Consider the following 26,985-nt stretch of genomic DNA (forward strand, 5'->3'; position numbering starts at 1 on the left):
AAACAACCAAACATTAGAATTGATACTTTTCTCTCATCAGGAGACAGAGGATCAACTCAGGGAAGCTGAAGGACCTGGGGATGATTCAAATATATGAAAATCTACCCTGGAAGAAAAATAAATAGGAACAAGATCCCAAACCATCCACTTTCTTGCACACTGACACAGCATTCTTTTTTTTTTTTTTAAACTTGGCAATTTTTATTTATTTATTTTTAATATAAATTTATTTTAACTGAAGGCTAATTACTTTACAATATTGTACTGGTTTTGCCATACATCAACATGAATCCGCCATGGGGGTACTTATTCTCTTCCTCTTCCATAGAGCTCAGCCATTGCTGGATCTAGCCTCGGTCCAGAGCATGCCTTTCATCATTGCCCAAAACATACTGCCTTTCACAATGAGTTTAGGCAGGTCAGAGATCTGTGCCAGGGTAAACAGAAGGGCAAGCTGGTGTCCACAAAGGGAAAAGGGCATAAATTTGTCCTCACACAGACTGGTGACCAGGAAGTCTGCCCAAATTTCAGGAATCTGGGTTTACAGGGAAAGAAAAGCAAGACACAGTCCTACGAGACAGGAAAATCATTTAGGGACTCCAACAGCTAATCATATCCACAAGCACTCAAGGAAGTCAACTTACTAACGAAAACATCCTATAAAACCTAAGACCAAGCAAGGAAGACACAGCATTGTAAAGAAGGATACATGACAATTATTTTCAGAAATTTATATTTCTAAGTTATTATTAAATTTTTAAATATAAGAATTATCAATATGTAAGTTAAATTCTTTAAAAATATATAGGACAGATGTTAAATTCACTTCATATGATTACCACATAGAAACACTTAATGTGGCCTTAGACTACTATACATTTACTTAGGGGAGTAAAGATCTGAAAATGAGTTTGTATTAATGGAAAAGTGCAAAGAAACTTGTCAACATGTGCCAGTTCCATGGCCCACAGGCAATGAGCACCGCCTGCCTGTGCCAGTCAGATCACCAACCAACATTACTGTGAAGGCCATGAAAGAAGCTGTTAATACTCTGGTTTAATCTCAGCACAGGCCAGAGCAGCAGATTAAGCAGAACTTTACATCAGTGGCAGGTCTCCCAAGTTCTCTTGATGCCACAGAATTCATAAGTGGGATCCGTATGTTCTAAAAAAACATGGTACTGCAAAGGGAAAAAAAGGTTCCACAGCATCAAGCAGTGTAATACTTGAAACCTCATCATCAAAGTGACAGTTTTCAAGTGCCATTTATGATGCCCTAGTCTGGAAACATCCCAGCTAACCCATCTGATCAACAATTTCACAGATGGAAGCACTTGATGGCTAATTGGCAAGTCTATTATTCAAATAAAACAGCTCTCTGTACCTCTTCTTTCATTATTACAAGTCAAGGTACAACAAGATTGGTCATTCAAATTAGCTTAATAGAAACCTCTTTCCCAAAATAAAATTTTTAATGAAACCACACACTGACAACTAGCTTAGAGTACTAATCAGTTTCTGAACAGTAAGGAAAATGTTTTATAAACTTAAAAGGAGTAAGAAACGTAAATCTTCTCTAAAAAGTTGTACTGTTTGTTTCCTTGATCTTTATCAATGTCAAGATATAGTCATAAGGATTAAAATGAATGAAATAGTTACTCATTCCTTAAATATTTTAAAAACATAGGCCATGTAACAAACGTTATCATAAAGAAAAATCCTCTCAAATATTTTAGGTTTCCTAAAAAAATTGTAAAGCAGGCATCTTCTCTTTGCCTACATTTTGCCCAATAAAAATTCCAGACTGTTAAGGCTTTCTAATTTATGCAGCAAGCAGCCTAATGTTATATGAAGCAAGTATCTAACATCATAGATATTATCTACCTAAGGACACAGTGTTGATGCAGAATAGGCTTTGGCCTCAGAAAGACTTGTGTTCCACCTCTAGCTCCACTTCCTGTTAGTTCTAAGGCCTGGCCCAATAATATGGAAATAATCATCCCTATCCATAGAGGATTGCTGTATGAAGAGGTTCTATACACAGAACACTCACATTAAATCATGCAAACCCTCAGCATTCGTCCATTTAGCTCTCATCCCTTTCTCCACCCTACTTCTATAAATTCCAGAAAAGAATCCTGACACAGCTGTCAAAATATGTGCATTCTCTTTACAGGTCCATACATTTGCTCCAAATCCCACTGAAACGTACATTCCCTATTCAGATAATCTGGCTATCTCCCTATATTCCTACAATTTTCAGACCCCAAGCAAAGCCCCAAGGAAGAACCTTGTAGAAAGACTGAGCTATAAAGTATTTGAAGACCTCATTTTCTACCTATAAATCAGAAACTAGGAAATGCATATAGTAATCAGAACCTGCAAGGGGGAAGGCAATAGTAGCCAGAAACTCTGGAATGAATTACAAACTGAAGTAAAATCACAATTATCTCCTTATAGTGATACAGCAACATAATAGTAACAAAAAAGTATTTTTCTAGGTAATAAAACAATAATTTCCCATGAAGTAAAAGGACATCTTTACTATAAAACAGAAAGGGGTGTTTTTCCAAAATTATATTTTATCATGTTGTCTACTTTTGATAAGCATTTTGCTTCTAATTACTCAGGTTCTTGTGTTTAGAACACTAAAAAGAACTGACAGTTAACAGAGAGATACCACAGGCAGGTAAAAATGTACTCAAGTAAAAAGATAGGAAACGTATATACAATGAAACAGAGAAAAGTACAATTATCCCAGTCATCACTTAACTTTTATTGTCCCTAAGCTTTCCCACTGTGCCCAACACAGGCATTCATTCAGTCTCCTCGAGGGAAGGGCCTGTGAAATCACTGACAACAGTTTGAAAAGCAGCACCGGGAGGCTGCCCAGTAGAGACCATCGCCCTGCTTTTGGGGGCATACTTCCAGGATGTTCAACCCAGATAATAACTCATGAAGAACCACCTTGAACGTATGTTCTGGGATAGAACACTGGCCATGACTATCCAGATTTTAAGTGAGCATGATACCTAAAGAACTGTCCAAATGATAATATGAACTAAAAAATTAGAAATCATGTTAGGCAAGTTTAAGATTGGAAGCCCAAAGATCAGTGTACCAAATGAGCAAAGTGACCAGTATATCAAACATGTAAAATGATGTTGAGGGTAAGGAAGGAAAAGTTATAAACTGAATTTTTATGATCATAACATCCCACACATTTAGAATATTTAGATATTACTATAATATCTTAGTTTCCTATACTAGACAAAAGTACCTTATTTCTCACTCCATATACCCTTTAAAGCTACCAAAAGCACTATCAGTTGTCATGGATCCATCATATCCCTGACTTTAAAAATCTTAACATTTTGTTTTTCCCCAGAATTTTGACTTTTTATTTCATCAGAATGTGATCAATTCTGGAAGACAATTTCACTGTAATTGAAAACACATCACTGCTCCCCTTATGTTCTAAAGAATTCAAGAAAAGTCATTTATGGTAATTTCATATTAAAATAGAAATTTAACATTCACAAATGTCAAAGACCTTTCCCCTTGAAAGACCAGTCACAACTAGAAAGTTCAAACAGAACACCACAGATTAACCACAGTGCAACTACCAGAAATTTGTTTCCCTTTTACTTGAGGACACCCAAGAACAGATTTGAGACTTCTCAGGAGCATCACATTTTTCATAGGGTTTAATATCTATGCAGAAGAATTACATTACAATGACACCTAAAAAGAGTATGTTCTAATTAGCTTGCTTTTGACCTGACCTCTTTCTTAATTTTCTATAGTAGAAACATCAGCTCAAGTACATGAATAAAATAATTAGGAATTACACTTTTTAAATAATAAAATTATTACATCAAGAGCAGCAAATGAAGAGAAGTACATGCATTTTATATTTTTACTTTGTTTCTAAAGCAAAATCACTATTTATTTGTAGTTAAGCATAGAAATAAAACAATTCAAATTTCTTGACCCCTTAGCTCAAATGGTAAAGAATCTGTCTGCAATGCGAGAGACCTAGGTTCAATCCCTGGGTCAGGAAGCTCCGCTGAAGAAGGACATGGCAACCCATTCCAGTATTCTTGCCTGGAGAATTCCACGGACAGAGGAGCCTGGTGGGCTACAGTCCATCAGGTCACAAAGAGTCAGACATGATGAGTGACTAATACTTTCACACTTTGCTGCTGCTGCTGCTAAGTCGCTTCTTACCTACTTCTTAATAGGAAGAAAAATGACCAAATTAATCTATCAATGTTTAGAAAGGCTCTTTGTAAACGTTCAGAGGATCACATCAGGATAGACACTCAAAGAATCAAATGGGGAAAAAACGTAACCAGAAGCATCCATCAGTATATAAAAACTGTCAATACAGATAGGTTAAAGAGCTCAGGAACATAAAGAACTCATAAAAAGCTTTTTGTAAACACCTGCTCATTTTCAAGCTACTGCACCAGCAATAAACAAAAGTTTTGTTTCAAATGTGAAAACAGGTGTAAACATCAACTGTACACATTAATCTACGTTGGCTGAAGCCACACTAGAATCTCTCTAGTAGATAAACAATAAAAATAAAACATCATAATCTATAATTTATTTCAATACAGTATAGTAGCTTCTTGTCTCTGCTTTCATTCCTGCCTTAAGTCTCATCTCCAAGAGTATCCCGGTTCTTTAAAAATGGAAGTATGATGAGCAAAACTCCTGTGCTTAGACACCTCTAACAACTTCCCAAGTCACTTGGAAGAGAATTTCCTACAAGGCCCTACATGATCTTGTCTCTGGCAAGATCTAAAGTGTTACCCTCTTCAACTCCAAGATTAAGAGAGAATATGGAACATCTAAGTAAGGCATGAAAATAAAATTAAAATGAATTTCTGATTTTGTTTTACTTGGCAGCTTTTAAAAGAAGTTTAACTAAAGGAAAATGTTATTTAATGTTATTCACTAAGCTGTTCTTTTTCTTTATTGTTGTTCTTATTAAAAAGAGAGAACACTACTTACGAAGTAGAAATTCCTTTTGTCTCCCTCCCTTCTCATGAACTTGATGTGGGTTATTCAGACCTGTGGTATACAACATGGTAGCCACTAAGCTACACATGATTACTCAAATTTAAGTAGAATTAAAAACTCAGTTCTTCAGGTCATACTGGTACATATCGTGGACTCAACATGCAGCTGTAGAATGTAAGTGAATTAAAAATCAGTAAAATTAAAAATTCAGTTGTTCCAGTCACATTTCAAAGACTTAATAACAGCCGTGTGTGCATGCTAAGCCACTTCAGTTGTGTCTGCTCTTTGCAACCCTGGGGACCATAGCCTGCCAGGCTCCTCTATCCATGGAATTCTCTAAGTAAGAATACTGGAGTGGGTTGCCATGCCCTCCTCCAGGGGATCTTCCCAACCCAGGGATCGAACCTGCAACTCTTACATCTCTTGCATTGGCAGGCGGTTCTTTACCGCTAGTGCCACCCGTGAAGTCTTTGATAATAGCCACATATGGCTAATAGCTATTGTATTAGCACATACAGAACATTTCCTTCACAGTATAAAGTTCTATTGGACAGAGATGCTTTAGAACTTGTAATACTTTTACCTTTAAAAAAAGTTATTGTTTTAAGAATTAGCATTAATGCTTTCATAGTGTATGTATATACCTACAACCCGAAATTTTCTCTTAAAATGTTTGTATTATGCATACTGAGATATAGAACCTAGTTCACTTTAACTGCTATATAATATTCCATCATAACACATTTTGACACTTACGTACTTTGTAATTTTTCAATAATCCAAACTGTCACACCCAGACCAACCCTAAGGAAAAAGGCTTCTATGAGAATTGTTGCTTCCTAAGTCTTCAGTAACACTTCACAACAAGTGTTTGTTTAAAAAAAATTAATCTAAAACTTGTTTCATTTTCATAACATAAAATTTACCATTTTAACCACTGTTAAGTACACAATTTCATGGCATTAATACATTCACACTGTTGTGGGAAGGCAATGGCACCCCACTCCAGTACTCTTGCCTGGAAAATTCCATGGACAGAGAAGCCTGGTGGGCTCCAGTCCATGGGGTTGCTAAGAGTCGGACACGACTGAGCGGCTTCACTTTCACTTTTCACTTTCATGCATTAGAGAAGGAAATGGCAACCCACTCCAGTGTTCTTGCCTGGAGAATCCCAGGGATGGGGGAGCCTCGTGGGTTGCCGTCTATGGGGTCACACAGAGTCGTAGACGACTGAAGTGACTTAGCAGCAGCAGTAGTACAATCATCACCACCGTCTACAGAACTTTCGTCTTCCCAACCTGAAACTCTGTACCATTAAACACCAACTCTTCATTCCACTACAACCCCCGACTCCTGGCAACCACCATCCTACTTTTTGCCTCTATGAATCAGATTAGTAACTCATTTAACCAAGATCATAAAATATTCGTCCTTTTGTGACTGGTTAATTCCATTCAGAATAATGTCTTCAAAGTTCACCCATGTTGAGGCATGTGTCAGCACTTTTTAGGTTGAATAATAATCCACAGTATTAATATACCACATTTTGTTTATCCACTAAGCCATCAATAAATACAAGCTGCGTCTACCTTTTGGCTATTACAAATGCTGCTGCTATAAAGCAGCTGTACAAATATCTATTTGAGCCCCTAATTTCAATTATTTGGGTTATATACCCAGATATGGAATTGCTGGATCATATAATTCTATTTAATTTTTTGAGGACCCACCATACCATTTTCCACAGAGGTCACACAATTTTACATTCCTACCAGCAACGCACAAGGGTTTCTCTATACTCTCACCAATATTTGCTACATTTTCTGGATAATAACTATCCTAATAGGTGTGTCTTCCAAAATTATAAAGTTTAATTTTCATAGGTAGATCTTTAATCCATTTGCTATAGATTTTTGTGTTCAGAATTAGGTAGGAATTTAGTATTAGTTTTCCTTCCCATAAAGAAAGCCACCTGCTTCAGCATCATTTAATGAACAGGCCTCTCTTTCCCCACTTGTTTTTAATACCATCTCTACTATAAATCAAGTTTCCATATATACATGAGTCTATTTCTGGACTTTCTATTTGATTATACCAATCTACCTATCTCTATCTTGGGCAAACTCCAGGAGATGGTGAGGGACAGGGAAGACTGGCGTGCTATAGTCCACGGAGTTGCAAAGAATCGGACATAACTTGGTGACTGAACAATACCACCACCGATCTCTATACCAATAAAACATACTTGAGTCACACAATACTTGAGTACCAATACTTGAGTCACACAGCATTAAAATATATTTTGATATTTGGTAAAACAAAATTTCTTTTTCCTTTCTAAGAATCTCTTTGCTATTCTTGGGGTTTTTTTTTTTTTCTCCTATATAAATTTTATAATCAGTTTTCTAATTCCATGAAAATTCTGGTTGGTATTTTTATTGGAACTGCACTGAATTTATGATTAACTGGAGAGAACTGGCATGTGATACTGAAACTCATCATTCATGAAAATGGTGTTACTTCTGCATTTATTCCAGTCATTTCCCCCATTACTATATTATATTAATCCCTTCTATAAAATGTTACATTAAAACCTGTAAGATAAATAATTGAAAGAACATTCCTACTCTAAGACTCAACAGAAACCAAAAAATAGTTATTGGTTTTAAATACAAAATCCATACACTGTGGATTTGGGAGTTGTAACAAATAAAGCAGATTATATTCAATTTGTGAAGCCTTTTTTTTTTTAAGTCTAGTCACCTGGAATAACCCTTCAAAATGTAGCTTACATCTCACCACTTTCAGAAAGCTTTTTCTGACCACCCCCTCCTATAGTATTTTCCCTTATTTTTGCACCAGAAGTTACTGAAGTCAGTGTTAGAAAGATACAATCTGGTAACTTACAGGTAAAACATATGTTTTTAGTTTGTGTTTAGTTTGGCCTATATCATGTTTCTTAAAAACTAGAGACTAAAAAAATTCAGCAATTTCACACAAAAATCATAGGATTTCTGACTTATAGGTTGTTATGTTGCTCTCTCTCAGAGAGATTCCATTCAGAGAGATTCCATTTCTTGGGTTACCAGGGCAGGCAAATCACACACTGATTCTTAAAGTTTCTGTCTAAAAGTGACCTGTCAATTTCCAAGTCAAATTCCACTGGCCAAAGCAAAACCACAAGCAGGCTAAGTTCAAAAATGATGGAAAGGCATAATCCTACTATGTTCCTAGAAGGTTAAAAGTCAAAAATATTTCATATAATTGATGACTTTACCTTTAAACTCTTTCCTCCTACCTATTCTCCAAACTACCACTAGAATTACTTTTCAAAAACACAGGTGGAATTATCTTACAACTCTGATAAAAAAATAAAAAGTCTTCATCAAAGTACAACAATTGGAGAAAAAGTAAAAAGCACTAAGAATGGCATTCAATACCTGCTGAATGCCTATATCTAATCTATTCCAAACTCCCTTACCAGCTTCTTTTTCCATTATTTCCCCTCATATCACATATTCTCCTGGCTTTTCTCAGTTTGTCTGGGTTATAATCCAAAATTTAGTTCAAGCATCATTTCCTCAATTCAGTCTCACTTTCCCTTTTTGCATAAAAAATTAAATATCATATCCTATAAAAATCACATTATTTATAAAAAGCACTGCTGCTGCTGCTGCTGCTGCTGCTGCTGCTGCTGCTGCTGCTGCTAAGTCGCTCAGTCGTGTCCAACTCTGTGCGACCCCATAGACGGCAGCCCACCAGGCTCCTCTGTCCCTGGGAGTCTCCAGGCAAGAATACTAGAGTGGGTTGCCATTTCCTTCTCCAATGCATGAAAGTGAAAAGTGAAAGTGAAATCGCTCAGTCCTGTCTGACTCTTAGCGACCTTATGGACTGCAGCCTACCAGGCTCCTCCATCCATGGGATTTTCCAGGCAAGAGTACTGGAGTGGGGTGCCACTGCCTTCTCCAGGACTAGCATTTGCTAATTCGAAGTAGTGCCAGGCCCTTAAAACATAACTGCTGTATGTCTACTAGATTGTTAGGTCCCTAAATAATGATAACAACCAACATATTAAAAAAGTCAAAACACTGGTCTAAAGAATTCAAATACAAGATAATGCCAAAGACATTTTACTCCAGTTTCATTCACTTTTAAGCTTATCTCAACTCTTCTAAAGTTAAAATTGACCAAGAGACTTAAACTAAAACTTCTATTTAAATTTAATATGTATTTATTGGACTGCACCAAGTGTCAGCTGTGGCATGCAGAATCTTTCAGTTGTGGCATGAACACTTAGCTGAGGCATGTGGGATCTAGTTTCCTGACCAGGGATTGAACCCAGGCACCCTGCATTGGGAGTGCAGTCTTAGCCACTAGATCAGAAGGGAAGTCCCTAAACTTGTGGATGGAATTCCCTGGTGGTCCAGTGGTTAGGACTCTGAGCTTCCACTTCAGGAAACACAAGTTCAATCCACCATCAGAGAACTAAGATCTGTAAGTCACGTGCCAAGGCCAAAATATAAATACATAAAATAAAGTAAGTATTATTAAATTATTTTAAAAGAAACTTTTAGAGACTGCTGACTATGCTTTGGCTATGCCCATCTCTTGGGTTTAGTCTTGACTGCTTTTGGAAATAGCTTAGTTGCCAAGATCTAAGTTGGGATAGTTATAAAGAAAATCAAGCAGTCTAACGAGAGCAATAAATGCTTTTAATATAATTATCTCATATCTTTCAGTAATTTCAAGTTCATAAGCACTGTAGCAAAGTAAATAAAAACATATTTGAAACAAAAAGCTATTCATTTACAAACTGTTAATAGTTCTAATAAAACATCTGTTTTTGCTTCACTACTGATAAGTTATACTGAAGTAGGGTATTATGGACAGATTTAATGATTTTAGCCTGCTACTGTTCAAATAATAACATTTAAAAATGTAATATTAAAAAAAAAACTTTAAGTCATCTTATAGGGTATGCATACCATGATGAAGAACTAGGAAAAAGTAACAGAAAAAAGCTAATGGAAGAAAGATTCAAGAAAGACACTGTGAACAATGTGATATATTAAAACAGTGAAAGAGAACTAACAGTGAGCCAACAGACCTGACAATCTGAACAATTCTAGTACAGTAATGGAGGAGGCCAGAATATAATCTCATCAGTCAATGGAAGTAAGGAGGCAGGATATGTGAGTCTCAGTTATTATTACAGGAATTCTGGAAACGAAATGTTTAATGGCAGGATGCAGGGAAGTTTGGGGGGGATATAGGACATTTAAATATCTGTAACAGAGAAAAAGGACAGTGGAGATGAGTAAGGTTTCAAGACAGGATGGGATCAGAGAATAAGTGAAAGGATTAGCCATGGAAAAGAGAAATGTCATTTCTAGTCAAAGAAAGCTGAGTCAGTAGGATGGATGGAAAACTTTATTCTGCTACAATTTCAATGTTTTAAAAGGGCCATCGAAAAGTTAACAGCAAGTAATCTGCCCCTATTTATGAAGAAATTCTGACTTTTCCATTATATGGTAAGATAGTAACATTTCCCACTTATATTTGGAGGGATAAAACAACTTCTATCTCCTTTTCTACTTTTATTGGCTGCTACACATTATCAAATGGAAATAGCTATTATCAACCCAAAGATCTTTGACTTTTTAATTGAAACTAAATAATGCACTTGGGACTTTCCCTGGCACTCCAGTGGTTAAGACGCCCTCCTTCCACTGCAGAGGCATAGGTTTGATCCCTGGTCAGAGAACTAAGATCCTGTGTGCCACGGATGCACAGCCAAAAAAAATTTTTAATAAACAATACACTTAACTTTTTTACTCCTTATAACAAAGTAATACACACAACTTTTCATTTTAAAGAAGTAACATCATATCTGTTTGTCAATTTAGGTTAGAACAAGAGCATAATAAAATTTTAAGAAAAAATATAATTATTGAACACCTAGTATTTGATAAATAAGGTTATCACAGAAATAAGAACCCCATATATCATTCTTTTGAAAGTCTGTCATCTAATCAGAAAAATGAAACACATGAAGTAACAGACTCTCAGACAACATATTTTTAAGTTCAAATAAGAATACAAATTAAGGAGGAACACGTGCCGATGAAATTATCCAAAACCAAGGCCAGGTTACTGAACCAACACTTGGTTTTCCGCTCAATGCAAAGGTTTGCAGTGGTCACTGAGGTATGATGTCAATCAATTTGTAGTCAATCAAACCATCATTTCATGTCCAGCATTTCCAGGCATGGATTTCTGGCATGGATATATAACTTACTGTATCTACTACTTAAGGGAAAAGTTATTTTGGTATTTAAATTTGAAGCAACTTCTCTTAAGAATTCCAGTAAGGTAATACCTTGACCTGTAATTTGCAGGTAAATGTGAAGTATCTATACACCACCTCAGTTCACTTTTGACACTTTTTATACCTAAACAATATTACTGGTGATTTTAGAGTGAATCAGAAAATTCTAGAAACAATCTATAATGTGTGCAAAAGTATGAAAGCAGCTTTAGGGGCCAAGTTCAGAGAAATTTAGACCTCTTAAGCAAACGTATTGCAAAGATTTTAGAAAAATGAAGAATCATAAAGAAACATGCTTACAGAAAAGGAACGAGAAACAGTCAAAACTAACAAATGGTCTATGCAAGGGTATAATATAGAATCATAAAATGCCTTCAACATCCTAAAAGGAAAAGGTTTATTAGTCATCAAGCACAACGGACCTAATACAGAATTCTTGTAAAAGTGCCTAAGAAACATTGAAACTTTCATGAAATCTCAAACACAACTACTTCCCACACAAAATATTAGACTACTATGAATAAAGGAAGACAAAGTCATTGACAGTGATATGGAAATACGGGAAAGCTGATCACTAAAAGGGTTCTAAATGTGGGTTAGAAAAATACTCCCAAAATGTCAACATAAAATAATATATTACATAAAAGTCTCACATAATCATCTTTTTTGTGACTGGAAGATTGGGAAGACAATCACTGAAGAATTCAAAAATGGCAGAAATTTCTTCTTCAGCTGAAAGCAGACAGAATATCCTAAGACAGAAGTGTATCTGGAGGCCATTTGCCTCAACTGTGCAGAACAAGATAAATGATAATATTAAAAATAACTGAAAATTAATTTAATTTTAATAAGAATATGAAAGAAATCATATATATCAAATTTAAAGGAAAAAGAGGTATTACTTATTCATCCATGGATCATAATTACTGGAAGGAATTTATCAGTGTTAAGGTTGTCCATACAGACATTCTATGGCTTTTCCGGATTTGCCAATAGTATGCACGGTTTACTTTTTCATGTGTTACTTTTAAAGTCTACATTGTAAACCCAGAAATACCATATTATGAGTCTCTCTTTGTTTCACCAAAAGGCAAGTTTGATTATCTTGCATATCTCAAAAGTTTAAATCAAAGCAGAGAAAATTCTTATTCTTAGGAGAAAATTAAATTAATAGAACATATTCTCACAAGTTATCTAGTGTTGGTACACAACAACCAGCAGTAAGGGACGCTTCTTACCATAAGGTTATCTGTGAGGAGAATTTCTTGGGAGTGATTTCTTTCTGTTTGGATAACTAGTGAAAGGCTTGTATTTAACACACAAAAAAATAGTTAGTCCATATACTAACCTGGCCCAGTCCAGGCATACCTCCTCCAAGTCTAAGAAGTCTGTCCATATTTCTAGAAAACAGAAACAAAGAAAAACGATCCTAAGCACAAAAGTGTTTACTCAATTGCTATCTATGTAATTCACCTTCAGTCACTCAGTATGTCAAAAATATTGGTGGTAATTACAACACAACATCAGACTTCCTGTTAATTAACACCACATATTAATTCAAGAAGCTGTCTTCCATGCTAATTAACAGACCTTATTTTACTGCTTTGGTTTTGGGTTTTCCCTAGTTCTAAAGACAAGCAATCTTAGCATACTTTCAAAACTTTGCTATCATTAAGTTAATTATATTTTCTTATTGTTATCTAATAAAGTACCTGAATGAGGAAAAAGTGCCTGAAATGCTTATCATTTGTATGATTGAATTTCCTTCAATTTGTCCAGAGTGTACAAATAAAAATCCTCACTTTTAAATTAAATTTTAACATCCTCATTAGTAAGTTCTGTGCTAATTAACTTACAGCTTGTCAGTTATCATCAAAACTACATGTGAAAGACATTGTGAGCAGATTATGGATCTCTGAATTAGCATCAAAGGCTTTAAAACGCACTCATTATACTAAACAAAATATTATAAAGTAAACATTAAGTGCATTAGGATAGTGTTCTAGAATCCACACAGATAGTTTGCGTTATTTCAGATAATGTGAAGATATACACCATTTTCACTAAGGAAATTCGGCTTCTGGCCTCAATTTTAGAGTAAATCAATACAAAGAAGATTAACTTTGAAATGTCGATCTGATTTTTTTTCATTTCTGGAGTAACCACAGAAGATACTCTTATAAGCTCAAAAATTTCACAGAAGAAATCAAAGGGAAAAATAGCAAGGGTACTAATATGGCCACAAATGCACAAAAAAGAGTAATCAAATTATAAAAATTAATATTAGTACAACTAAATAAACATAATAATGAAGCAATTTTTTCTACTTGAAAACTGCTGCTGCTAAGTCACTTCTACTATGTCTTAAAATTCCTCTTCTTCCTACATGTATGCTTTAGAAAATGGCATTACTACAAATTATATTTGAAACTAAATAAACACTAACAGATTAATTTTGTCACTTGTCCAAGTTGTTTTACTAGTTAGAACAGCTTTACTAACTCTACTAACTTATAATCATTATACTGTTACCTAATCATGTTTGCTGAATATTGCTAACAATTTAATCCTGTGAATATTTAACATTGTTAATACTGCAAACTTCATTCAAATCCTAATTTAGAAAAGTGCCCAAATGATACAACCATGGAATCTGTACAAAGTGAACATACCACCATAACCACCACCTAGATGAAGAAAGAGAACCTTACCAGCACCTAAGACTCTTTTATGCTCCTTCCTAGTCTCCAACCCCCTGCAAAGGCAGAATTCCAAGGTCTAACAGCATACCTTCTCAGGGTTTTTGAATTTTATATAAACAAAATAATATGTTTTGGGTCTGGCATCCTTCACTCCACAAGTTTGTGAGACTGATAATAAACTCTCTTTAAAAAACGAAAAGGCACATAAGGAAACTTGATAGTCTAAACAAAATTTCCACTTCACAGTATTAACTAACCCTCCTAACAGCAACATTTACAAATAAATTCTCCATTAAATTCTCATTAAAATTCCATAACTCAAATATGGCATTCCATACACAGTACTTTTTAAAGGCTGTTGACTGAAAACAAAACAAAATAAACTCCTGTGTATTTAAAATATAAAAGACATTTATTCCTCTACAAGATATTATTCCAAGAAAAAAAAAATTCTCTTGGATCAGTGCAAGCTTACTAAAATAAAGAACAAATGGGGGGAAAAATTTTAGACATTTTATATATTCCAAGCCAAAGTAAATTCCCAGCTGTGTTCAGTTTATCTATTCCCCCTGTGTTGTTTCTGATGACTTTACACAGACTCCAGATGCTGTGAATATACATGAGCTAAGTGGGGAGCAGAGGGAAAGAAAATCTGGCAGGTCAAACTTGTGTTTTTAGCAAAATGAGATGTCTCAGCAAACAGAAAAAAATATTTATCAAACTAAAACATTTAAGATAAGATAATAAGGTTTAATAAAAAACCAACATTTGGAAATGAAATATATTGTTAAGTGTTCTAAATTACACTACTTTTAAGAAGTTTATAGAAAGCAGACAAGAACAAAAAGGCTACTTGTGACTTTCAAGAGCTCTTAAATCTGGGCTTTTGATCTGTGTTAAAAGTAACACATTTTCATAATATTGTTATAACAATATCCTGAAAGAATAAATAAAAGTAAAATACATTCTTAATTCTTACCTGGTCAGTAGCTACAGCTATTGTGGTATTAAGCTTCAATTTGCTGAGTTTGAAAAATTTCTTTAAATTCAAGCTCTTGTTAATATTGGCAGGTATAATTTTTCCCAAGGCTTTTTTTCCCCTTTCTCTCTCTCCTACAAAAATATAATGATAATAATAATAATTAAATAAGATAATTATTTTGAGAACTAAGGAGGGAAATAAGCAAAATTTCTAAAAACAAAAGAGAAATCAAAATTGATTTTTAATTATCATTTCCTGAGAGTACAGAATGAAATACCACCCAAGGGAGCTATAGAGCATAGTGATTACCTCTGTATCCAAATTTTTTGATCCTAAAGATTTTTTTGCGTTGTTCTAATTATATGTAAAGATTGCTATCTCATGACTTTCAGTCTTTCTAGAGGAGTTTTAAAGAACAAAGATTTATTCATTTTTAAATAGAACAAAATTACCATATAGGTTCACTGCACATTATTAGAAATCTGTAATATATTATGGAATCTTAGTGGTTAATTTCCGTATATCTTTAAAGTTTGTTATTTCATTATCCTAGGAATTACTCTAGGAGAAGGCAATGGCACCCCACTCCAGCACTCTTGCCTGGGAAATCCCATGGACGGAGGAGCCTGGTAGGCTGCAGTCCATGGGGTCGCGAAGAGTTGGACATGACTGAGCGACTTCATTTTCACTTTTCACTTTCATGCACTGGAGAAGGAAATGGCAACCCACTCCAGTGTTCTTGCCTGGAGAATCCCAGGGATGGGGAAGCCTGGTGGGCTGCTGTCTCTGGGGTCGCACAGAGTCGGATATGACTGAAGCGACTTAGCAGCAGGAATTACTCTGACATGTCCTAATCAATTATTCTAAACTATGCCAAAGAAGACTAAACTAAGGAGAAAATGCAAGATTACCCCAAATAATGCAACAGTGAAATACATTATAGCCACTGCATCATCTTTCAGTTTTTATGGTGCTGCCCAAAGCACTGCTTCATCTTTCAAAAAGATACAAAACACTAGAGATACCATCTTTGTAGTCATTTTTGTTAGCTTTCACTGAACAAGTACTTCAGAATCCCTCATATTCCTCCCCTAACAGCAAAGAGGGAACTGACAGAGAAAAAGTTTCACAATTATTAGAGAATCACGAGATGAACGCTAAAAAAAAAAAGTAACAGCACTCTAGTGATGACAATAAAGCTGACATGAGCCAAGGTTTCTTTGGCACTTCTGACATTCAGAACCAAGTAACTTTTTTGCTGTAGAGGGCTGTCTTGTGCACTACAGGATGTTTAGCAGCTTCCCTGGCCTCTACTCACTAGACCCTATAGCAAGTACAGCTGTGATAATCACAACTGTCTCCAAAAAAGGGAACCTTCCTGCCCTGTTGTTGGGGATGTAAACCGGTGCAGCTATTATGAAAAATAATAGGGAGGTTTCCTTAAAAACTAAAAATAGAACTACCATATGATCCAGCAATCCCACTCCTGGGCATATATCTGGAAAAGATGACAATTAGCAAAGATACATGTATCCCAATGTTTATAGCTGCACTATTTACAAAAGTCAAGACGTGGAGGCAACCCAAGTGCCCATCAACAGATGATTGGTTCAAGAATATTTCACACACACACACACACACACACACACACACACACACACACACGGGAATATTACTCAGCCATAAAAAATAGAATGAACCATTGCCACTTGCAGCAACATAGACGGACCTAGAGATTTTCATACTAAGCAAAGCCAGACAGAGAGGATAAAAATTATATCGCTTATATGTGGAATCTAAAAAATAATACAAATACATCTATATGCAAGACAAAAACAAACTCACAGACATAGAAAAGAAACAGTCACCAAAGGGGAGAGGGGGTGAAGAAGGGATAAACTAGGAGGAAGGGATTAACAGTGCAAACTACTATTCAGAAAATAGAGAAGTAACAAGGATTTGCTGTATAACATGGTGAACAATGTTCAATATCTTGTAATAACATATAATGGAAAATAACCTAATATATGTGTGTGTGTGTATATATATATATAACTTTGAATCACTTTGCTATCCCCCTGAAACTAACACAATACTGCAAATCAACTTTACTTAAAAAAAAAAAAAATGTCTCCAGACATTGCCAAATGTCCTCTGGAAGGGTAAAATCATTCAGATGAAATCACCCTGATATAAACAACATCTCACACCACTGACAATATCCTAGATATTTTCTAAAACTTAAAATCCAGTGAGTGTTGGAAACACTTGGGAGTTCTTCAAAAAGTTCAACACAGAATTACCACAGGACCCAGAAATTCTACTCCCAGCTATATATCCAAAAGAACTGAAAACGGGTATTCAAAACAAGTACATGTACATGCATGAACAGCGAAAAGGTGGAAACAGCCCAAATGTTCATAAAAGGAGGAAAAGATAAACAAATTCTATATATACATACAATGGAACATATGGAATGTTATACAACTATAAAAAGGTATTAAATATTGATAAATGTTACAGAGTGGATGAATCCCAAAACATGCTCTTTGAAAGAAGTCATGTGTAAAAGGTCATATATTGAATGACTCCATTTATATGAAATATCCAAAATATATAAATCTATAGAGACAAAATGCACACTGGTATTGCCAGGGGCTAGGGAAAGAAATAAAATGGAGAAACTGCTTTGTGAATAGGGGATTTTACTTCAGAAGAATGTAAATGTTACAGAACTATTAATAAATATAGAGAGTAGTTGTACAACATTATGAATCTACTAGATGATTGGAAAAGGTCAGTTTTCATTCCAATCCCAAAGAAAGGCAATGCCAAAGAATGCTCAAACTACCGCACAATTGCACTCATCTCACATGCTAGTAAAGTAATGCTCAAAATTCTCCAAGCCAGGCTTCAGCAATACGTGAACTGTGAACTTCCAGATGTTCAAGCTTCTTTTAGACAAGGCAGAGGAACCAGAGATCAAATTGGCAACATCCACTGGATCATCGAAAAAGCAAGAGTTCCAGAAAAACATCTATATCTGCTTTATAGACTATGCCAAAGCCTTTGACTGTGTGGATCACAACAAAATGTGGAAAATTCTGAAAGAGATGGGAATACCAGACCACCTAACCTGCCTCTTGAGAAACCTATATGCAGGTCAGGAAGCAACAGTTAGAACTGGACATGGAACAACAGACTGGTTCCAAATGAATAAAGGTATAAATCAAGGCTGTATATTGTCACCCTGCTTATTTAACTTATATGCAGAGTACATCATGTGAAATGCTGGGATGGAAGAAGCACAAGTTGGAATCAAGATTGCTGGGAGAAATATCAGTAACTTCAGACATGCAGATGACACCACCCTTATGGCAGAAAGCGAAGAACTAAAGAGCCTCTTGATGAAAGTGAAAGTGGAGAGTGAAAAAGTTGGCTTAAAGCTCAACATTCAGAAAACTAAGATCATGGCATCTGGTCCCATCTGTTCAGGGCAAATAGATGAGGAAACAGTGTCAGACTTTATTTTTGGGGGCTCCAAAATCACTGCAGGTGGTGGCTGCAGCCATGAAATTAAAAGACGCTTACTCCTTGGAAGGAAAGTTATGACCAACCTAGACAGCATATTCAAAAGCAGAAACATTACTTTGTCAACAAAGGTCCATCTAGTCAAGGCTATGGTTTTTCCAGTAGTCATGTATGGATGTGAGAGTTGGACTATAAAGAAAGTTGAGAGCAGAACTGATGCTTTTGACCCACGGTGTTGGAGAAGACTCTTGAGAGTCCCTTGGACTACAAGGAGATCCAACCAGTCAATCCTAAAGGAAATCAGTCCTGGGTGTTCACTGGAAGGACTGATGTTGAAGCTGAAACTCCAATACTCTGGTCACCTGATGCGAAGAGCTGACTGATCTGAAAAGACCCTAATCCTGGGAGAGTTTGGGGGACTCTGGGAGGTGGTGATGGACAGGGAGGCCTCACGTGCTGCGGTTCATGGGGTCACAAAGAGTTGGACATGACTGAGCGACTGAACTGAACTGAAATGATATTAAACTGTTCACTTTAAAATGGATAGTTTTGAAAAGAATATAAGAATGCATATATGTGTATAACTGAGTCACTCTGCTGTATAGCCAACTGGTACAAATTACCAATCAACTATACGTTAATTTTAAAAAAGAAATAACTTAAAAAAAATTTTAAGTTAATTTTGTGCTATGTGAATTTTACTTCAAAAATTATTTTTTAAACGATCAATGAGTTGGACAATGAATTTCTAAGATCAAAAAGGAAATATGAAATATCTAGTTAATATTCAACAAAAAGGACTCCTTACACAGTTTGACAACAAGAACCTGTTTTGCAAAAGAGGCAACATATTGTTATCATTTATGATGTTGATATAGTTCAAATGTGGACAAATGCTGATGTGTACACGAAGGTGAGTAAAAAGAAAGAACACAAATTAAAAAAAAAAATCACTGGACTAACTGGTGTTCTTAAATCTAAAAGTAAGAATGTCTTATGAGCAAAGATGATGGCTATCCCTACTTCAGCAAAACCATAAGCTTACTTTAAAAACTATCTTATACAATTAAAAATTATTGCATCAGGGAAGATGAAAGAGTTCTAGGGATGGATGGTAGTGATGATTACACAATGTGAATGTACTTAAATGCCGCTGAACTGTAGGCCTAACAAAGGTTAAAATGGTAAATTTTATTACATGCATATTTTAACACACATACACACGCACAAAGTATTGCAAGCACAAGTAGAACCAGAAGAAAAGATAAGCTAGGGCCTCTTAAGAGACGTTATTAAAAAAATGTAGGTTCGTGTATGATGGATGATGGACAGCTATTTACATTTAAATGATGTTATCCATTTCAGGTACATATGCCTTCAAAACCAGGAAAATGCAGAACAAAAATTTGCATGTGCTATGTTTAAATATCATTAACATTTCTAAATATACTTTTTTTTACTATTCTTTTATTTTTACTTCTATAAATTATTCAAAAACTGAATAAGGTGTAAGAAATTTTAAAAGATCTACTGGACCCAGGTGGTAAATAGTGATGACTGTTTTTCTTGGTATATTAAGGTTAAGAGCTTAAGAGTCTAGAGTCTCAGTGCCAGGACTCAAATCCTGATTCCAACACGTTTTAGCTCTGTGTCCTTGGGCCAATTACCTCTCTCAGGCTCAGTTTTCTCATCTGTAAAATGGGGATAATGATAATATCTATCTCACAGAATTGTTTAGAATATTAAAGAAGACAATGAACAAAAATAACATTTAATAATGCTTGGCACATAGGAAGTAAACAATGAATGCTAGCTGCTGTCATCAGCTGCTCATCCTGTGAGCATAGCTAGTGCTCATTCAACACAGGTTCTTCTTCCCAAAGAGTTTGACATTTAGTGAATTTCAAAACACTGGGCATATTTCACAGTAAAAAATGAATCAATCACGCTGAAGAGGAGGGACTTGTTTTTTTGCAGAATTTAGCAAAGGGGTTCATAAAATTTAAGTTGTTACACTAGAACATAAAAGAATACTTACAAAAAAAGAATATTTCAAATACTCAGAAATAAAAGCAATGCAAAATGTCTATGGATCAAAACTAAGTTTTTACATCTATCAAAAAGAAAAGGACTCAAGAGCTCATTCATGATATTATTAGCTAAAAAATTATCCGATAATATGAATAAAGTGTTTATGCCTAACGTGTCATATATAATGTCTAGAACTCTGGTAAAAAAGGAAAAAAAAAAACAGTACAAAATAAGTATCAGTACTTTAAAAATCCTCATGATTTTCCACTTTTTCATCTCCCAAACTGAGCTAACAAAATCATAAAGCCCTTATTTGTTCGAGTTTTTCTTCTGTTTTCCAGCTCATTTTTACCTCTCAACCCATGCTGCACTTACATACTATTCTCAAACTGATGATAAATTCTTTATTCTGTATTTGTGATCTCACTGTATTTCTAATTCCTCTACTCTCTGATTTGTGTAATTAGGAATTTCTTCCTCTCATTTTCTTCAGTGAAAGAAACAGAAACAGTCAACATTAATTTAATTGTATAAATAAGATTTGAAAAGCAAGATCCCCCCCCCATTTAGAATAGTAAGGATAGAATTATTTTAAGTATCTTGTGCTATCTCCTAATTACAGCACTAAAACAAAACATTTATTAAATAGTTCCTAGTATATATATAGGGCTTCCCTGGTGGCTCAGAGATAAAGAATTTGTCTGCCAATGCAGGAGACCTGAGGTTCAGTCCCTGAGTCGGGAAGATCCCCGGGAGAAGGAAATGGCAACCCACTCCAGGGAAATCCCACAGACAGAGGAGCCTGGCAGGCTACAAAAAGTGGGACACAACTTACTAACAAATTAGGGCTTCATGATTGTTGTATATAAGATGATACAAAAATAGAGTCACTAATGAATTTAGTCACTTTCACCAAAAGAATTTACCATCCACCTGAGAGGAATGATACAAACCCAAGAAAAAAGCATAAAGTAAAAAGATTCAGCTGGAAAGGCTCTGGAGGAAATCAGACCTAGATTTGAATCCTAGCGTCTTCACCTACCGTCTCTATATATGATGTGAACAAGTTCCCTTCTTCTAGACTCTAGATCTAGAGTCTAGACCTCATCTTAAAATGAGAGTGGTATCTTTCTTGCAAGTCTGCTGTAAGAAAAAAAAAAAATACAAGCACCTAACACAGTGCCTGAGATATTCACAGATACTCAGTAACTGTTATTAGTATTCTCTTAGAGCCAGAAGAGGGGTAAAGCATCTGCCTGTGATGCGGAAGACCCAGGTTCGATCCCTGGGTTGGGAAGATCCCCTGGAGAAGGAAATGGCAACCCACTCCAGTATTCTTGCCTGGAGAATCCCATGGACAGAGGAGCCTGGTGGCCTACAGTCCATGGGGTTGCAAAGAGTCAGACATGACTGAGCGACTACACTTACTTAGAGCCAGAAGAGATTATTTAATCCAATTCTCACTTTACAGACGGGGACATCAAAATATCATAAAACATGAGTGTCAAATGAGTACGACAAACTGGGTAGAAGACAAGTTCACAAGTAAAAATCACAAGTGTTTAGGTAAGGCTTTCACAGGTGGACAACAACTAAGGAAACAAACATTGCTATAAAACTAAAAACAAATTTTAAGCACAACTGCTTCGTGTTACTGATTTTCAAACAAGGGTTCTGAAACTAGATATTAAACACAAGGTTGACAGACAGATATAAAAGTAAATTAAACCCATGTCAGGCAGGTTAAAAACTCAGCTTTTCAATTAGAACAACAATATAATATTTATCAAGCATCCTAGGGGGGGAAAAAAATCTCCCAAACTCAACAGGTGGGGCTACACTGAAAGATCATGACTTCAGAACTTTCTCCTGTTGGCCACATGTAACTTTGTTCTAAAACAAAATCAAGATAATATTCAGGTCTCTCATGAAATACCACTTCACTAAATGCATCCCGTAGTTAATTCTCAGCCACCACGTATCTTAATCTCTTCAAATGCACAATAATCCACTTAAGTCTGTATGTTTAAAACATACCCAATTCAAACTTTAAATGAACCAGTTGGCAGTTTCATAGGACAAGACTAGAGGGGTATAGTCCTCTGCATTACAACTGTACTCAGTGCTTTCTCTGTTATTTCACCATTATCACTGGCTGTCTTCTTGCTTACTCACAAACATCAAGTCAGCAGCGCTAAGTAATTTTATGGGCAGTGGGAAAAAAAAAAAAATCTTCACCCTAGAAGGACATTTCTTGCTCATTTTTAAAACCTCCTCCTTGCCTTTCCCATTAAATCTTTTACCAACCATTTTAATTTCAAGAATCTTGCCTTCGATCACTGGATTTATTTTCAAACTTTTTCAAGACGTTTACATTTTTCTTCCTTGACTGACACAACGTATTGTTCCCAGGAAAATTGAGTTTTACCGAAAACAAGAAATGTAATCAACTCATCAACAACTACTCTATTAGGACAAACTGAAAGTACGTTCAAAGGCAGAGCAGAAATAATCGCACTTTGTTTTTAAGAGTTTCAAGTTTAAAAACCAGTGCACCTCTGGGTTTTTTTTTGTTTGTTTGTTTTTTTGAAGGGAGATAAAAACCTAAAAGAAAATGGGTCAAGGCCTATCCTTGGGAGAAGTGATAAACATGCATTCAACAGTAAAGTTCCTTTTATTCTCTCGCCCTTGTTTCCTGTCTGGTACGAAGTTTTTCAACATAGGGCTAACTTTCCACAGAACACAAACAGTGGCCAAAACCAAGGATTCTCCCAGTATAGGGAGGAGAGGTTCCCAAAGTGCGGTGAATTCAGCGAAGCAGAAACGCCCGGAAGGAAAGTACATCCAGACCTAACTTAATCAGAGACCCGGGAAGCCAGAGAGGAGGACGAAGGAACCTGGACTCCACCCTCACCGCCCGGGGCCGTGGCAACTCTGCTGGGCAACGTGACTCAGGAAAGCACGGGGCTAGCAGAGGCCTAGCGCGGCTGCCTCCGCGGACGTCTGAGGCCTGCCTTCACAGGCTTACCTGAAGGCGGGCGGAGCGGGAGGTCGCGGTCTGGACCCTTGTCTTCCAGGAGCGATGACGCGGCGGCGGCGACAACGACAGCAGCAGCTCGGACTGGGCCCGGCTCTGGCTAGGCGAACCGGCGATGAATCAGCCCGATTCCATTCAAAAGAGTCGCCCGGGCCTCCGCTGCGAAGCACTTCCGGGTTCACTGCTCCTCTTCAGCTTCCGTTCCTCCGACGGCCAATTGGAGACGACTCGGGAGTCGAGCAGGCGTCCCAGGAGTAGCGCCCGCGACCGACGGAGCGGGCCAGCTTCTTGACTCCAGGCTCGGAGGGCGAGGCGGAAGTTAGCGCCGGACATCCTCGGACATCCTCGCTGCTCCGCCTTCACGTCTGCCTTCCCCGCTTCTCCGCGCTCGGCCAGCGCCGAGATCCGAGACGCTGGCCTACGCACCCTGGGAGGTGACTCAATAGGAAAGGGAAGTGTAGTAATGCGAAGTCCAGAACTCCTTTCGTTTTGGTGTTCATCGCGGCCCTACTTCAAAACGAAAAGGTTCAGTTGAACTAAACTTAACGTGGCTATCTGAGAAGCAAGAGAGAAAAGGGAGACGTGTGAAAACAGTGGAAATCGGTCGGTCTGATGTTTTTTTCCATAGTGCAGTCTACTCACCTTGTCTTCACCAATTTGCGAAGATTGAATTTCAAGGAAAACAAGTATTTCCCTAATTGCGAAACCATCTATTTTAAGCCCAACTTAATTTACAAAACTTAAGAAATCATTTACTCACATTTCTCCAAGTAATTATCAGCAATAACGTTTTACCCAGTAGCTCCCCTGCTAGGTGTTGAGAGAGCAAAACTGCCCAAGAAATGACTATTGACCAGTTTATATCACAATTCAGTACAGGCTCTGTTTAGGGCAGTACTTTTACCAAGCCCCTCTCACTTTGTCAGATGTGTTCTAAATAACTAGCATCTTTAAAGCATTCCTAAATCAAGAAAGGTGATCAATCTACTGGATAGAGGGAAAGGAAGGAATCCAAAGCTGTTTGAGTGGCACAATTATACAGAATTTCCCACTCAAAATTTTCCCACTCAAAAATCGCTGTCTACGGTATGCTGCTGCTGCTAAGTTGCTTCCGTCGTGTCCGACTCTATGCTACCCCATAGACGGAAGCCCACCAGGCACCCCCGTCCCTGGGATTCTCCAGGCAAGAATACTGGAGTGGGTTGCCATTTCCTTCTCCAATGCATGAAAGTGAAAAGTGAAAGGGAAGTTGCTCAGTCGTGTACGACTCTTAGCGACCCCATGGACTACAGCCCACCAGGCTCCTCCATCCATGGGATTTTCTAGGCAAGAGTACTGGAGTGGGGTGCCATTGCCTAGCAATCGGTATAGATCATTTTATTTACAAAGCAGAAATAGCAGCACAGATGTAGAGAACAAAAGGATGAATACTAAGGTGGAAAGGGGAGAACAGAAAGGATTGAGAGATTAGGTTTGACATGTATATATTATTGATACTATGTGATGACACTTAATGGTCACAAACTTTCCAATTTATTAATCCACATATCCATGAAGCTTAATAAAGTCTAAGTGGGATAAATTCAAAGAAATACACACCTGGACACATTATAATTAACCTGTTGAAAACCAAAGTCAAGAAGTGAATCTTGAAAGTGTCAAGAAAGAAGCCACTCGTCACATAATCCTAAATAAGATTTACAACCAAAACTACGGAAGCAGAAAGTAGTGGGATGACATGTTGAAAATGCTGAAAAACTGTCAGCTAAAGACTTCTGTATCCAGGAAAACGATCCTTCAAAAATGAAAGAGAAATTAGTACATTCCCCAAGTGCATGTATAAACAAAAATAACAAGAATTTGTCACTAGGAAACTTGCCATACAAGAAATTCTAAAGGGAGTCTTTCAGGTTGAAATGAAAAACTAGACAATAACTCAAACCCATATAAAAGAAACTTGTAAATACATATTTATAAAAAGTATAAATGTATTTTTTGTTTATAATTCTTTTTTCTCCCATTTAAAATACAGCTGCATAGTAATTATAAATCTTTGTTGATAAGCATATTATGTATAAGGATTTAATTTCTATCATAATTATAATACAAAGGAAGCAAGAGGGAATGAAGCTATATAGTAGCTAAGTTTTTGTATACTATTGAAATTAAACTGGTATTAATCCAAGCTGTATTGTTCTAAACTGGTAATTGTAATCCCCAGTTCAGTTGCTCAGTTGGGTCTGACTCTTTGGGACCCCATGGACTGCAGCACACCAGGCTTCCCTGTCGATCACCAACTCCTGGAGCCTGCTCAAACTCAAGTCCATTGAATTGGTGATGCCATCCAACCATGTCATCCTCTGTTGTCCCCTTCTCCTCCTGCCCTAGAAGCAACCACTAAGACGCCGTTTTAACAATCAGCTGCCCTGCAAGGTGTTCAGAGAACAAAACTGAGTAATACCTAGAACAACCACTAAGAAGATACTCAAAAAATACATCATAAAAGAAATGACAAGGTAATTCAGTTCAGTTTAGTTCAGTCGCTCAGTCGTGTCCGACTCTGTGACGCCATGAGCTGCAGCACGCCAGGCTTCCCTGTCCATCACCAACTCCCAGAGTTTACCCAAACTCATGTCCATTGAGTCGGTGATGCCATCTAACCATCTCATCCTCTGTCGTCCCCTTCTCCTCCTGCCTTCAGTCTTTCCCAACATCAGGGCTTTTGCAAATGAGTCAGCTTTTGTATCAGGTGGCCAAAATAGTGGAGTTTCAGCTTTAACATCAGTCCTTCCAATGAACACCCAGGACTGATTTCCTTTAGAACAGACTGGTAATTAAAGGTACAAAGTAATTAAAGGTACAAAGGTAATTAAAAGGTACAAATAAGTATTTAACATAAAAGGCGAGAGTAACGGAATAGAAGAACAGACAAATATATGACATTAAGAAAACAGCAAAATGGCAGACATAAAAACTATCTTATCAGTAATTACACTAAATGTAACTAAATAAATGTGTCACAAATGGGTTAAATATTCTAGTTAAAAGAGATTTGTAAGATGGGTTAAAAAAAACTATATGCAAGCCACAAGAGACACATTTTAGATGTAAAGACAAAACATTTTGAAACTAAGAGGATGAAAAGTATATTTACCATGCAAACAGTAACTTAAATGGTTTGACCACTTTGAAAATTGTTCTGGCATTGTTGGATTTTGGGGGGAGGGAGAGGTGGCAGCAGGCTACACGGAGACCTAGGCAGTGAAAGAACAGAGTTCTAACAACTCTACCTCCAGGGAATTCCCATTCTGGCTTTTTTTTTTTTTTTTAATGAAGTTAAAAAA

The 26,985-nt window shown here is 36.6% G+C and overlaps 1 protein-coding gene across 4 annotated transcripts in view; it reads right to left on the reverse strand.

Annotated features, from left to right (window-relative positions):
• PSMD14 (proteasome 26S subunit, non-ATPase 14) overlaps positions 1-24,860 on the reverse strand; it is a 103,648-nt gene extending 78,788 nt beyond the window's left edge. The window contains exons 1-3 of one of the 4 annotated variants that reach the window (XM_069574346.1): positions 23,633-24,860; positions 15,040-15,173; positions 12,707-12,758 (exon numbers count right to left, since the gene is read on the reverse strand). In XM_069574346.1, the coding sequence (XP_069430447.1) occupies positions 12,707-12,754 (48 nt within the window). In that variant the 5' untranslated portion in view covers positions 12,755-12,758; positions 15,040-15,173; positions 23,633-24,860. Of the gene's footprint in view, positions 1-5,021; positions 5,196-5,790; positions 5,835-12,706; positions 12,759-15,039; positions 15,174-23,632 lie in introns of those variants that run through there. The other 3 variants (XM_069574349.1, XM_069574348.1, XM_069574347.1) reach the window with 3 other exon arrangements.
• Between the last annotated feature and the right edge of the window lie 2,125 nt (positions 24,861-26,985).

The sequence above is a fragment of the Ovis canadensis genome, chromosome 2, assembly GCF_042477335.2.
Source record: "Ovis canadensis isolate MfBH-ARS-UI-01 breed Bighorn chromosome 2, ARS-UI_OviCan_v2, whole genome shotgun sequence".
NCBI lineage: Eukaryota > Metazoa > Chordata > Mammalia > Artiodactyla > Bovidae > Ovis > Ovis canadensis.